The sequence below is a fragment of the Excalfactoria chinensis genome, chromosome 15, assembly GCF_039878825.1.
Source record: "Excalfactoria chinensis isolate bCotChi1 chromosome 15, bCotChi1.hap2, whole genome shotgun sequence".
NCBI lineage: Eukaryota > Metazoa > Chordata > Aves > Galliformes > Phasianidae > Excalfactoria > Excalfactoria chinensis.
Window position 1 is genome coordinate 1,038,446 of NC_092839.1, and position 14,201 is coordinate 1,052,646.

At 49.5% G+C, this 14,201-nt stretch overlaps 2 protein-coding genes across 2 annotated transcripts; one reads left to right on the top strand and one right to left on the bottom strand.

The window, feature by feature from the left end:
• Positions 1-473: 473 nt before the first annotated feature.
• On the bottom strand, positions 474-1,848 carry ROMO1 (reactive oxygen species modulator 1). The gene is made up of 2 exons (XM_072350162.1): positions 1,652-1,848; positions 474-661 (listed from the first exon to the last, which is right to left on the bottom strand). The coding sequence occupies exons 1-2, from the start codon at positions 1,780-1,782 to the stop codon at positions 553-555; spliced, it is 240 nt and encodes a 79-aa protein (XP_072206263.1). The 5' UTR covers positions 1,783-1,848; the 3' UTR covers positions 474-552.
• Position 1,849: 1 nt separating this feature from the next.
• NFS1 (NFS1 cysteine desulfurase) lies at positions 1,850-11,694 on the top strand. Its single transcript, XM_072350161.1, has 13 exons — positions 1,850-1,984; positions 2,074-2,141; positions 2,249-2,365; positions 2,556-2,639; positions 2,829-2,981; positions 3,951-4,044; positions 5,116-5,250; positions 6,304-6,461; positions 7,384-7,489; positions 7,660-7,741; positions 9,051-9,134; positions 9,247-9,336; positions 9,960-11,694. Exons 1-13 carry the CDS (start codon positions 1,879-1,881, stop codon positions 10,021-10,023), a joined length of 1,341 nt encoding a protein of 446 aa, XP_072206262.1. The 5' UTR covers positions 1,850-1,878; the 3' UTR covers positions 10,024-11,694.
• Positions 11,695-14,201: the final 2,507 nt, after the last annotated feature.

Here is a 14,201-nt window from a genome sequence, read left to right on the forward strand (position 1 = left end):
CTTCCCTTGCCAAGGGAATGAAAGCAGCCTATGGTTACAGGTGCAGGAGCACCTTGGCTCTGTCCTTCCCTGGGGCTGGACCAGGGGTTGCGCCGTGCCCAGGGCGGGTTCCTTTGTGCCCTGCATGGAATTTCCACGAGGAGTTCGGGTGATTGTGTCACTTAGAGCCCAAAAACGGGGCCGACGTCAGCTATTACTGCAGTACAAGGGAAATGCGGTGGCTGATCTGGATTAACCACAAAAGAGCTCCTGGCCTCCTGCAGTGCATCAGTGAAGTGGAATGGTGGCATCAGCAACGTGAGCTGCACGAGCAGCAGAGGGAAAAGCGTCCACTGCTGGAGAAACTCCAGTAAAGAGTGCAGCGGGCCTGAATTCTCATTGTTATGGAGTAGGAGGTGAGGAAAGCAGAAAGCCCATGAAGACGACATCTATGTGAAGAGGGAAGTGTGGCACGAGGTCACAAAACCACTCTGTTCCAGTATCTAAAGACTTTATTATGGTACATGGGGTGGCTGGGCGGGCGCGCTTTGGATCAGGAGCCCAAGCTCCAGCTCAGCAGCGGATCCCCATTCCTATGGCCATGAACGTCCCGAACGTCCCCCCGCTCTGCATCATCGTTTTGCCAACGCCGCCCATCAGCTCTCGTCCTCTCATCCCGATCCTGAGACAAAGAAAAAGGTGAAAATTACACCAAAGCTGAAGCCGGATGCAGACAAACACAGCAGGAACCAACAGGTGCAGCCAGCAAACGGCCGCGGGGGAGCCCAAATGCATTCTCTGTCCTGCATGCTGGGTGTGAAGCGATGCCCTCCGGCTCTGCCAGCAGCCATGACCTGAACCAGGCACTGCTCGGTGCTGCAGGGCTGTGCTCAGCTCAGGGGGGCCACAGGGGGGGGTTGTGCCTCAGCTCCACACACAGGTGTGCTGCCAGCTGTGGGACCGGCTCACAGGGAGCACACGGCAGCATCTCCAACTGCCCCACAGCTTTAAGAGGGGGAATCGGCACTGCCAGCGATCTGAATGGAGGGAATAAAGGAGTCTGAGCTGCTGTACCGACAGCCCCTCCAGCGCAGCTTGTGTGATACCATCGTGCCATAAACCACGTTGTGAATGAACGTCCTCTGCACTGTGCTGCTGTATTTGCAGTGTGAGGAAAGCTCCAAAGGCCCGGCAGCCTTCAGACACGCTCCTGTCCTGCGCTCCGTGTTCACGTAGGGTTGGGCTGAAGCGAAACGCTCCTTCCTTCTCACACGGCTCCGCTGCTGCGCGGCTCTCAGTGCCCGCAGCGCAGCCGGAGGGATCTCACAGCGCGGCGCAGCACAGAAACGCGGCTCCGCTCCCTCCGCACCGCCCGCAGCCGCGCACTTCCCGCAGGGGCGCACGGGGCGGTTCGGCGGAGCGCGGTGCGATGTGCGGGGATCCGAGCGCAGCAGCACAACAACTGCGGGGAACTTCGCTCCTCTTCGGGAGACCCAACGACCGCCGCGCTCCATCACCGAGCCAACATCGAGGCGCCCCGCAATACAACGCCCGGCAATACAACGCCCCGCAATACAACGCCCCGCAATGCCCCGCGGTCTCTCTGAGGCCGGACCCCCTCGTCTGTCCCGCATCACCCCGCGGCCCCCCCGCCCGTCCCGTCCCCGCCGACCTGAGGCACGAGAAGGTTCCGAACAGCGCTCCCGCGGCCATGCCCACGGCGAAGCCCATCACGAAGCCCATCTTCACTCTGTCGAAGCAGCTGGGCTGCGACTGCCCGTACGGGCCCACGGTCACGGGCATCTGCAACACACACACGCACACACCGCCGCCTCGGCCTCCGCTTCCGGTGCGGGCGGAAGGGGCGGAGCGGCGCGGCGTCCGTCCGTCGTTGCGGCCATGCAGCGGCTGTGGCGCAGTCTGGCGGCCCCGTGGCCGGTTCGTCCCTCCCCGCGGCGGCTCTCGGCGGCGGCGCCGCGAACGGGAACCGAGGCGGATGCAGCGGGTACGGCCGGAGCGGGTACGGGCGGGGTCCGCCGCGGGCGGGCCGGGACGGCGCCGGCGGCCTCCTCACCCTGCTCGCTCTCTCCGCAGGGCCGCGCGGCGATGGAGACGGCGTTCTGCGGCCGCTGTACCTGGACGTGCAGGCCACCACCCCGCTGGTGCGTGCCCGGCTCCCCGACCGCCCGCCCCTCCCGGCCGCCGCTGGGGGAGGAGGCCGCGGGCCGCGGGTCGGGGGAGCGGCTCTGAGCGCTGCGTGTGCCCGCAGGACCCGCGGGTGCTGGACCGCATGCTGCCCTACCTGACCGCCTGCTACGGGAACCCGCACTCCCGCACGCACGCCTACGGATGGGAGAGCGAGGCCGCCACCGAGCGCGCCCGGCGGGTGAGTGCGGGCCGGGCCGGCGGGGGGCGCGTGCCGCGCTGCGGGGAGGTGGCGGCGGCGGCTGCCGGCCGGAACGAGCCGCCCGCGATCCTTGAGCGATCTGCCGCGCGATCCCGAAGGCGGCGTTTTGCGGTGCTGAATTCGGCGCGTTTTGTCGCATCGCCTCAAATCTGCGCTTGTTTTTCAACAGCAAGTCGCGGATCTGATAGGAGCGGATCCCAGGGAAATCATTTTCACCAGCGGGGCTACGGAGTCCAATAACATGGCCATTAAGGTAAAAGGGCTGCGCCGACCCGTACCGTGTTACAACAGTCCAGTTAGGAACTCTGTGCCCCTTCGAGGGCTCGTTACCTTCACCTTAACCGTCCCACCATTTTCTTCTTGGTTCTGAGCACCTTACACAAGGCTTGCTCTCCTGGGGGACCTAACGGCCACTTTCCTGTGCATGCGCTGTGCCCGGCAGGGTGTTGCGAGGTTCTATAAGGCCAGGAAGAAGCACATCATTACCACGCAGACGGAGCACAAGTGTGTGTTGGATTCCTGCCGCTCCTTGGAGGCTGAAGGTTTCCGGATCACCTACCTCCCCGTCCAAAAAAATGGGCTGATCGATTTGAAGGTGAGTCATGGAGGGGCAGGAAGGTGGTGAAGGTAGAAGAGGTTTGTGCTTGGGGCCGGTGCTGAAGAGCACCTCAGGTCCTCTGAGTAATGCAGAGGGAAAGGATGATAAATATCGCGCTGTAGCAGGAGAGTCACAGTCCAGTCTGTCACATTTGGAGAAGGATTTTCTGTTCTGTCTGGTGCCCCAGACTTGTCTGTCAGAGCCCATCTCTCATCACAGCTGCTGCCGGCTCCTCTGTGCAGGCAGAGCTGTTGTGTACCTGTGGAGACCCATGGTGGGGCTGCAGCTGGATTTGGTGCAGGAGTTGGTGGTGAGTTTCCTGCCCGGAGCCGCTCGAGGCAGCAGGCACGGCGCTGCTGTGCTCCCTTCTGGTTTCTGTACTGACCCTTCTGGGCGTGATGGCCACAGTCCTGAGACTGAGAAGTTCTGCGTGCTGATTTCCTTGGTTGTGTTCTGTAAATAGATAGCGCTGGCTTCATGTCTAGGCCCAGAGAGTTGGTGTCTGTATGTGTGCGTGGTGGAGGGATGGATCAGGCCAGCAGGCGGGGAAGGGCTAATGACATTCATGGAGAAATTTGCTGGCACACTCCACCTTTGCGTGATGCTTTTGTGCTTATGGGGCAATTGCTTTGCAGCCAGCCTCGCTTTGCCTAGATGTGGGCTACCCTGGCTCCTGGGAGTTTAATTCATTGGAAAAATAGTTCATGGCAGTGTGTGAGACTCGCAGCGAAAGCCTTTGCTCTCTTGACGGTGTTGGGCGGCACAGTGCGTAGTGGGATGTGCAGAAATGCAACTGAGCTGCTTCCTGCTGGCATTCTGTGCTCAAAGGGGTAACGTGCTTGTCACATCCTGGTCGCTGCTGCTGGTGTTAGGCAGGGGGCCGGGGCTGAGGCTTGCTGACAAATTGTGTGCGTCAAGAATTTTCTGCTTTGAATCACAACTTCTGTCTGCATGAATGTTCACCAGGAGCTGGAGGCCGCGTTCCAGCCAGACACGAGCTTGGTTTCTGTGATGGCCGTGAACAACGAAATAGGAGTGAAGCAGCCAATTGGTGACATTGGTAAGTAGGCGGCTGCTTCCAGTGCCTCCTGCTGGCACTTTGGGCTGTTAGATGTAATAAACTTGTAGTCGACTGCTACAGAAACACACTCGTGTAAAATGTTAGATGTGATGCAGTAATGTACCTGTGTAGCTCTTGGGATCCCACTGTGGTTGTGTGCCAGCAGTTCTGTGATGGTGACCCCAGAACGTCCTCCTGCCCCGTACTCAAGATGTACTTTAAAGATGTTTAAGTTTGTATATGGTTTTTAGGCTCAGGCCTGTGCCCTGCATGGTTCTGGAAGGTGCTGTTTTCCCAGGCTGTGGCAGGCAGCTTATCTTGCCCAGCAGCTGTTTTTCCTCTTGCTTAGATGATGCTTTTTCTGTTGTTTTTTTCTTTCTGTGCTGGCAAGGTAATGCCAAGCGTGTTGCCCAGAGGGATGTGGGATGTGTTTGTGTGAGATACGGGTTCTGTGGAGGATGAGTTGTTGTTTATCTCCTCGTCCCGTGGTGTATTTGAGCTCTGAATGCAAAACAAAAGTTGGTAGTAAACTTGAGTGAGTTGAGATGCTGCTAATTATGCTTATGCTCTGGGCATGGAACCCAGTGCTGTAAGATGTACTGGGGCAGTGGAGTTTTTAATGCCACTTGCTCTTGGCAAGAATAAGCATGAGAGAACTTATATTAGAGAGATGTTGGGAAGAAAAGTAAGAACATTTTGTCCAGCTGTGCAGAAGTTTGGGTGTCCCTTTCGGCCATCTGTAGTTAAACAGGGCCGTGCCTTGGCAGGTGTGAGTTCGAAAACCCTCCCACTCCTGAGCAGTGGAAGACCTTTTAACTTTCAGCTGCAGGAACTCCCCATAGCCCCACGCTGTGCCCTGCCTGGGACTGCCCCGCAGTAGGATGGCTCCTGGACAGCTGTAGGCATGTGCCTGTACTGTAGGAGATGTGACAGGGTGCATTTCTTCCTTTGTCACCTCGGGACCGGTCCCCATTGAACACGGCTGCGTTAGATTCGTTGTTGGAATCATCGGGATCATAACAATTAGGTGGGATCGTGTTTTTCTTCCTGCTTTTGTTTATTGTGTTCCAGGTGAGATCTGCCGCGCACGTAAGGTTTTCTTCCACACGGATGCTGCACAAGCAGTTGGTAAAATCCCTGTGGATGTCAATGACTTGAAGATTGACCTAATGAGCATCAGTGGCCATAAAATTTATGGGCCCAAAGGTACTCATTGAAGTGTTTTTCTGAAGAGTTCTTAAGGCAAGCACGAAAAACAAATAACTGCACAAGGCAGAAAGTCAGGCCTGTCTGTCCTGGTGAATACTGCCATTACTTCAACTGTAGTGGTTTGTTTTCAACCTGGTAAGGGCTGACTTTCAGTGGGTCGGGCAGCGCTGCTGGGTCTTTCTCAGTGCTTATGGGTTGTGAGCTGGCTTCACCGAAGGAAGAAATGGTGCCTTGTAATGATGGTAGTGTTAGGATGAGCGGCTCTTTGGGGGTCATCCAAAGGGTATGAAGCAGCTTTTATGCTGCAGTGGTTGAAGTACCACAGAGTTGTGGGGTTAAGTTTAGGTCCAAGTGTTAATTGCACCATGGAAATCAAAAGGTAAGTGGAAACTTTAAAGTCAGTGATTTTGGTTGTCTTCTACTCCCAGCGGCTTCTTCCCACTCATCCCTCTTTGTACATCTCTGCACTGTGGGGTTTAAAATCCAGCTATGGGTTTTGTGGCTGACTCCCAGTCACTGTTGCAGTCCGTGTAGTTTGTGACACAGGATACACAGAGGCAGAAGTCAGCTTTGCTGTGTTCTGTAGGGTATTCAGAAACAAAAGTCCAAAGGCTGAGGCTCCCCCTGTGGGATTTGTGGGTGACCTGCTAATCCAGGGAAAGGGGTTCTGCAGCGTTGAGGTAGAAAGCAGTGTGGACACCTCAATGAATCTGTGCACAGAAGGAGCAAAGGGCTGAATTTCATCTCCTCAGGGGTTGTCAGAAGTTTGGGCAGTACAGAGCCCTCCGGTGCTGGAGTGTTCTGGGAGAAACTGAGCTCCTCCAGTGCCAGAAGCTCTGGGAGTGCAGCTGTAGAGCTGTATGGATGGTAGAGGGGAACTTTCTGGAAAGCACTGTGCTTCTGTCTGCGTTCAACACGTTTTTCTCCATTGAGGTGTCCAAGTACATGTTTTCTGGGGAAACAAATGCTTCCCAATCTCGGAGTCCCTTTGCATAATGGCAGAACTGTGGACGCATGCTGCATGCATCCAGCTGTCTCCTTGTTCTCCAGGGGTCGGTGCCATCTATGTTCGCCGGCGGCCACGTGTGCGGCTGGAACCCCTGCAGAGCGGGGGAGGCCAGGAGAGAGGGCTGCGATCGGGGACCGTGCCCACACCGCTGGCTGTGGGCCTGGGGGCTGCGTGTGAGGTGGCACAACAAGAGATGGAGGTACGTGGGAGAGCATGTCTGACCCGGGTGCCAGAAAGTGGTAGTAGATGGTGGGTTGTTGTTTTGTTCTTGATCGGAACGTTCTATTTGCTGGTTCTGTATGTGCTGCTTGTGGGACACATGAGTGGAGGTGCTTCCTATGAGGCAGGCAGGGATCCTGTGGTTACCGAAGCCTTGTTGGAAGCTGAAGAGCCCTCGGAGCCTCGGTGCTGCAGGAGCCTCACGTTTGGAGTCTTTTTCTGCTCTGTCAGAATTCTGGCATTTAAAAAGAAAACATATTAGAAAGGTTGTTTCCTTTTAAAGGTTTTTTTGGAGAATGTGACCGGGCTATTGTAAGCAAGGATGAATCAGGTGTGTGCGTCTGTCCATTTCTGAGCACTGGAGCTGATACCTGACTGCTTTTTTAGGGCAAGTGACATCGTTTTTAGTCTAGAGTGAGACACAGCTCATTGTGGAGGCTACATGTTGTAAAGTCACTTGATGGTTGAGTTCACAACTCTGCCATCATGTGGTGACTCGCTGTGAGTCCATGTTTTATGTAATGCACTTTGAAAGCTCCTGGGCAAGCAAGGGACACTTCTACCATAAAGCTGCCCTTGGTTGTGTTGCAAGACAAGTCATTTAATGTCGTGTGCCTGGCTCGTATTGAAGTACAAAAACTTGGCACTTCTGTGGAGCTGTTTGTTTGTAGATGGATGTTTCTGAATGATTTGTAACGTTTTGAAGGCTTGAAATAGCCTTCAAAAAAACCCGGCAGTTCTCTTTTTTAAGAGTCGATAGAATTAAGAGCTTTAAAGTTCCCTTGTTAAGGTTCAGTTGTGATATAACCGCACTCATCTACTTCAGTCCTTGTACAGCTGGTTCAGTGAGCTCCCATGAGCGCTGTTCCTTACTTTGATCTCTTTCTTGGTTTCTTTGCCAGTATGACCATAAGCGAATCTCACAACTGGCAGAACGGCTTGTTACGAAAATAATGAGTGAAGTTCCTGATGTGGTTATGAATGGAGACAGAGAGCATCGTTACCCAGGTAGTGCTAGAAGAACCCTGACCCTGCTAGAAACATCTTAACTCCTTGGTGTTAATGGGCATGGCTGAGTGATGCACGGTAGTTAACCATGGTGTGAGTGCTGCCGCGTGGCGTGGGGTTTCTTGTGCATTTCATTTGATGGAAGTTCTTCTTTCATTTATTTTTTGTAGGATGTGTCAATTTATCTTTTGCATATGTGGAAGGGGAGAGTCTTCTCATGGCACTGAAAGATGTGGCTCTGTCTTCAGGAAGGTAGGTGGGATGTGTGAGAAGGGGAGCAGCATATTTTGGAGAGAAAATAACGTCTGCTAATAGGCTTACAAAGTAAGGAGGGATCTGCTCTGTGCCTGGTATCTGCTGAGTTGGTGAGTCAGCCTGGCATTGGCTGCATTCTGGGATGGTGTTTTTGTGAAGCGACACGTTTCTACTGAAGGTCAAATTTACTCATCCTGAAAGCAAAAAAAGCAGAAATTCCCACCTGCCGGCTTTGCAGACCTGTTTTGTGTTGTCTGAGTGGACTTAAATCGTAACTGGCTGTGACATTCGTTCTAAAGGCTGCCACCATTGGGCTTCTGTCCTTCAGCAGCGTTTCACACGTGTGGTAGATCATGACGAGTATCCAGTGAGGCTGGACTGATATCTGAATTTACCTTAGTTAAGAGAGTCTGTATTTAATGTAAAAGCAGAAAGGAAACTCATTGCACTCTTAGAGAGCTGTATTCACTCTACAGGAGCAACATTTCTGCTATGAACACCAGCTTCATGCTTACAGTGAAGTTAATGAAGTGCTTTCCTTTTCTCACGCCTGAGAACAAAGTCAGAAGTGCATGTCTTAATTTGAAATACGTTGGTATTGCGAACAAGGAGAACAAGTCTTCACCTGTGCTGGCCTTTGCAGTCTCCTTTAACATGAAGATCTGTTCTGAGTCTCTGCTTCATGCACTTGTTTTAAGCAGCAGTATGGTTTGTGCTGCAAGTTGCTGCCTGTTTAAATTGAGTAACACCACGTAGCCAGTTTTGCCTCCTGCTCGAGGACGGAGGTTCTGTGTCCTCACTACCATTGCTGGGCCATCTTGCTGCAGATTCCTCTGTGCCTGTTCTTTATTGCTTCGTAATGTGGCCAGGCAGCAACTTGAGAAATCTTTCTCTTTTTAATGTTCCTATTGATGTGTTGCTTTCCCTGGGTAGTTCTTCCTTGGCTCTTTTATCTTCTATACACAGTTTCTACTTCAGCTGCCTCTTGGGCTGCAGTACTGCTGCTTCTGTTTGGTACTGTATTAATACACAGTGTTATCTATGCATTCTCTTCTTTTCTCCTGCTCCTGACTTACCCTTCATTTCCATGTCACGTCTGCTCCTGTCATTCTTTAGGAGCAGAACTGCTACTCCCCTTGCTCCTGTCTCCTTGTGTTCACTAGTTATTTCCAAGTGGGTGAGGAACCTTGTTGTAAAGGTTAATAATATTAGATGTGTAAGTGACCTGTTCTGTGTTGGAGATAGTGAAGTGTAGCATCCGCATGTGAATTTAAGCGTGAGATTGGCCTTTCTTCCCTTTCCCTAGTGCTTGCACATCAGCTTCTCTGGAGCCTTCATATGTTTTGCGGGCAATTGGAGCAGATGAAGACTTGGCTCATTCCTCTATCAGGTGTGTGAAGTGATTTTCCAGATATGTTTCTTTTCTGAAAATTCATGGTGAGTTTGTTTCACTCATCCACATGCACACCGTTCCAGTTAGTAATGCTCTTCCTTTGTTTTAGATTCGGCATTGGTCGTTTCACTACCGAGGAAGAAATAGATTATACAGTGCAGAAATGCATACAGCATGTTAAGAGGCTGAGGGAAATGAGGTGAGCCATCTTTTTGTGGAATTTAGAGACCTCTTAGGTATGGTAATCATTTGTGGAACTAGATTTAATTGAAAGATGTCTGCTATAAAAACCTGCTGGTATCTCTGCACGCAAAGAAGCAGTGTTGCTAGAGTGTGCGGTAGGCTTGATCGTAACTGTAGTGAAAAATGTTTAAGAAAACAAACCTGTCAAGAAACCATTTCCCAGAGCCTATCCATACGAGTAAGTACTGTGAGTAGAGCAAGCATGGAACGTGGCAACTCAAAGTTTATAAGCCAGGTGTAGTATTACTGCATGTATGTATGCACTTCATTTCCTTCTGGGGAAACTGAAAGATCTTCGACTTATCTGGGCAGTGTGAAATGTCAGGGCTTGGCCTCTAAGAAACGTGTACTTTGTGCCTAAAGTGGGAGCAGGAGATGAGCACCTGCTTTCTCCCTTTTGCTTTTTGTCTGAGTACAACACTGGAGATTTATGGTGTGAAGTTCACTGACCTCCAGCAGGGCAGGGCAGATGCTCCTGAATTTGTCATGTAGTTGATGATGTCGCCTGTTTGGTTATTGTTGCTGACGTTGTTCTTTGCATTTTAGATAGCACTCATTTTTTTTCTTTCTTCTTTACAGTCCTCTTTGGGAAATGGTGCAGGACGGAATTGACCTCAAAAGCATCAAATGGAGTCAGCACTGAGAAAACAAGTTCTCTCCATGGACTAGATAGAAGTGGATTAAGATGCGTTTGCTGTACATTCCCAAACAAAAACATGCAGCACATTTCAGCTTGTTATCATTTGCAATTTGAATGGGAAGCTACCTTTTCTGATAATAGTCTAAGAAGCCAAAAAATTAAAGTAGTCTGTATGCTGGGGAAAGGCTGGATGACATAACAGCCATTGCATTGATATTCATACACTGCAATTTATGCTGAGATGTGTTCTGTTTGAAAATGTGTTTTGCAATGTAAAAAACAAAACTGAGGAGTCCTGGTGAGAAATTGCTCCTTCTCAGCATAAAACATCCTGTGTAGCTGTTTTGTTTGCAGCACAGAGCTGTTGCTGGGCTGCTGGTTCTCCTAGAGGCAGGCAGCCTTGCAGCTGCAGGTGTTTTTGTGCTGCTAAGATGTCTTATGAGAATTTTTGGTGTAGGAAGAAGTTTGGCATTTCTAGAGGAAAAGGATGCCTTGCTGTGGCTACGTGCCTTCACAGTTAAGTTGTATGTGGCGTTATGAACTCTTTTTTTCCACTAAAACTTAATGCTTTTTGTTCTTTTTGTGTGTGTGTGTATGTGCTGCTTGTACAGACCAGTGTGCATTCATACCAAACATTATCTGGTGTTATGGAATTTAGGATACCTTTATAATGCACTTTGCTGTCCCCTCCGTTCGTTTTTTTTACGCAGTGAAGAAAGAAAACTTGAATGACTGGGAGAGGAGGACACAACACGTCGGCTTCAGTTGCAGTACCAGTTTAGTTGGTACTCCATTGGTGGAGGGGGGGAAGCACATAATGTACAAGGTCTTCTGGTTTTGTTCTAGTTTGCTTTTTGCCCCTTGTAGTGAGTCCTTTGCTGTTACTGTAGTCTTTGCCCATGGGCAGTTTGCTTCTGTCACTTCTGGGAGTTTTGCTCAGTGGGCAGACCCGGCTGTTCTGTCAGTAGGTGGGAACATGTGGCTCTGAAGTTTCTTCTTCGTGTGCCGGAGCTAACTTGTCTTGTTAGAGGCTTCCATAGGAATCCATTCCCTGTGAATGCTGGGGAAAAGTGTCTGTTCAAATGGGTTTGATTAGATGAACTTGTATCAGTATTTCTCCTTTCATACCTTTTGTGATCTTTCCAGTAGGAAACTTTACCCTGTATTACAAAGTGCCTTTGTAACAGTTGCATAAGCAGACAGCTCTCAAATTAGTTTCTTGGTTAATGGATGCTGAATTTAATGTACGTTATAGACAGCATGTCATCAGTTCTGAGTAGTATCTACCTCGAGGATGAAGCACTGTATGGAAAAGCTGAAGCTAAGCCTCACAGAGTGGACTGAATTATAGAATTGTTCATTTTTCTGTTAAGGACAGATTTGGTTGTAATGCAAAGCTAATCCTGAATGGTTCTATTTGAAATTACGAGCCTTAGCAGGTTTGATATTGTACGACTGACTGGCACCTTATGTTTCATCACCATGTTTTAAAGCTCTCATATGCATAACTAGGTCTTAGAGGCATTGTTTGTATTATATTTTATCTTTGGGCCATGTGTGGTTTCTGGGTTAAGCATGTGATAAGAATTCCCCCACATGTTTTAGGACTATATGTTTATGAATGTGTCCTTTGTGTTTCATGGATGACAAAAATATAGATAAGGCTTACACTTGGCTAATTTGAGTCTTCATAAGTAATTATAAAGTTGAAGTAAATCAAGAAAAAAATGCATAGCACACTTTTGGGGATCCAGTTCTCTGGCTCAGCCATTGGGCACGATCGTTGAGTTGCCAATTGCAGTCTCTCATCAGATGCCAGAGGCAGATGTTTGTGAACACTGATATAGGCTCTTTCTCTCATCCAGCTGACGTTTGACTTCTGTTGAGTTGTTCCTCTCATGCCAAATGTCTGATCTGACCTAATAGATATAATATATATTTCTAAAATTCACCTCGCTTAGGCTGTGATTACTTGGAGAAAAGGAAGCACGGACTGTGCAGGTCTGTATAGTATGGAATTAGCCATGTTAGTCTTGTGGAAAGAACAGGCAGTTTGTTGACGAAATGCAAACAGGCAAAAATCATTAGATTTCAAAATGAAAAATTAACATAAAAGTTATTGCTCCCAGCAAAATAACTTCCTTGTTTTGGATCTTCTATCTGCCTGATTGACTGAGCTACTGTTCTATGGTGAGACTTGAGTCATGCTGATAGTATGGATGCTCTGTGCTTTGACAAGGTGCAGTTTCCCACAGCCGAGTGAGGAGCTGAATGCTTGAGAGAGCTGAGCACTCTGACAGCTGATCTTCCACTCACTTATAAAATCGTAGAACTGCTCAGGTTGGAAAAGACCTTAAAGATCATCGAGTCCAACCACAACCTGGCCATACTGCCCTAACAAACAGTCCTCTGCTCAATCATGTCCCTGAGCACCACAGCCAGACGGTTTTTAAACACATCCAGGGATGGTGACTCAACCACCTCCCTGGGCAGCCCATTCCAGTGCTTAACAGCCCTTTCTGTAAAGAAGTTCTTTGTGATACCCAACCTAAACTTACCCTGGCACAACTTGAGGCCGTTTCCCCTCATCCTTTTACAGGACAAACAGCAGTAAAAAAAAGCTGGTATGGGATGCACAAATAAAGCTGTAAGTTCAGATCAAAGAGGTTTTGCTAAGTAGGTGTAGTAAAAGACTGAAATATGGGGTTTATTCTTGGGAGGTGAGATGTCTTTGAAGTTACTGCAGAGAATCAACAAGGCAACTTGTAACAAGCAGCTGATTGACACTTCAAATATGGATATGAATGAGGAGTGCAAAGAAAAGAGTTTCTGGGAAGTTTCTATAAGGACTGTTTCTCCTGAACAATGATTTGGGAACAGCTGAAACTTGCAGCTGGCGCGTGGTGGTCAGGAAAACACCAAGTAGTACAAGTCATTTGATAAACTACCCAACTCATCAAAAGTGCGTCCTTGTGAGGAGGGGTGAATAAGATCAGAGGTTGTTTTCTGAGTGGTTTCTGTGCCCTGCTGGAGAAGCAAGGAGCCTGGGAGTTAGGGTGATGCTTCCAGACTAACACTGTAGCAAAACCATAAAGCAATGAGAAAATACTTTTCTTTCCAATGTGGAACCGGCACAGCAGATGATGGTTCCATCAAACTAACATCCTACTCCAGTTTTAGCTTAGGCAGAGGGCACAGAAACACCAGCTCTATTTCAGAATTTTCTTAGTATCTAATAAACACAAATCACATTCTTACAATATCATTTTCTCTGCTTTCTCTCATATGCACGATGCGAGGGTGCACGTAGGACATTGTTACCAGTGGTCCTTGTTTCTTTGACCTGCCTACTGGCTCTTTGCTTTTCAGAGGCACTGTACTGCTTTCTTTTCCCTGCTGTTGGTGTCTGACTGCATCATGCTGCCAACTTGTCTTGGGTACCCTTGGCCAATTGGCATGCTCCTAATAGCGGCCCAGGTTTGTGTTCCTTTTAATCCACACTACAAACATATTTTCTTCAAGTGTTCTGGAGGTAACATTTAATTCAGTTCCTACAAGTGTTTGGCTATGACTGAGAAGACACTGAGGTCTGCTCTTTGGAGGTAATCCTAATCACAGACATCTGTGCTCCAGCTGAACTATAACGTTTGAGGTGCTGGCTTCAATATGCAGGGATGCTGTTAACCTGCAGCAGCTGGCTGGGGTGTAGGGACTCCCTCAGCAGCACCTTTTGTAGATTTGGTATGGATACAGTCTAGGAAAAAGCTAAGGAGGATTACATCGATTGTAGGGTTGTTGTTTTTTTTCTAGTTTGTGCAGCAAATGTCACATGTTTATTAAGGGACTAGGGCACTTCACCTGTGAGGAGTGGCTGAGGGAGGTGGGATTGCTCGGCCTGGAGAAGAGAGAGTCTCATCAGTGTCCAAAACACCTGAAGTGAGAATGCAGAGGATGGAGCCAGGCTCTGTTCAGTGATACCCAGAGATGGGCAAGAAGCGATGGGCACAAACCGACAGATGAGGAGGTTCCTTCTGAATGTTATGAAGCACTTCTGTGCTGTACGAGTGACATGGGTTGCCTGGAAAGGTTGTGGAGTTTCCTCCTTGGAGGTCTTCAGAAGCCACCTGGATGTGGTGCTGGATGCACTGCTCTGGGCAGACCCTTCTAACTTCTGCAAATCG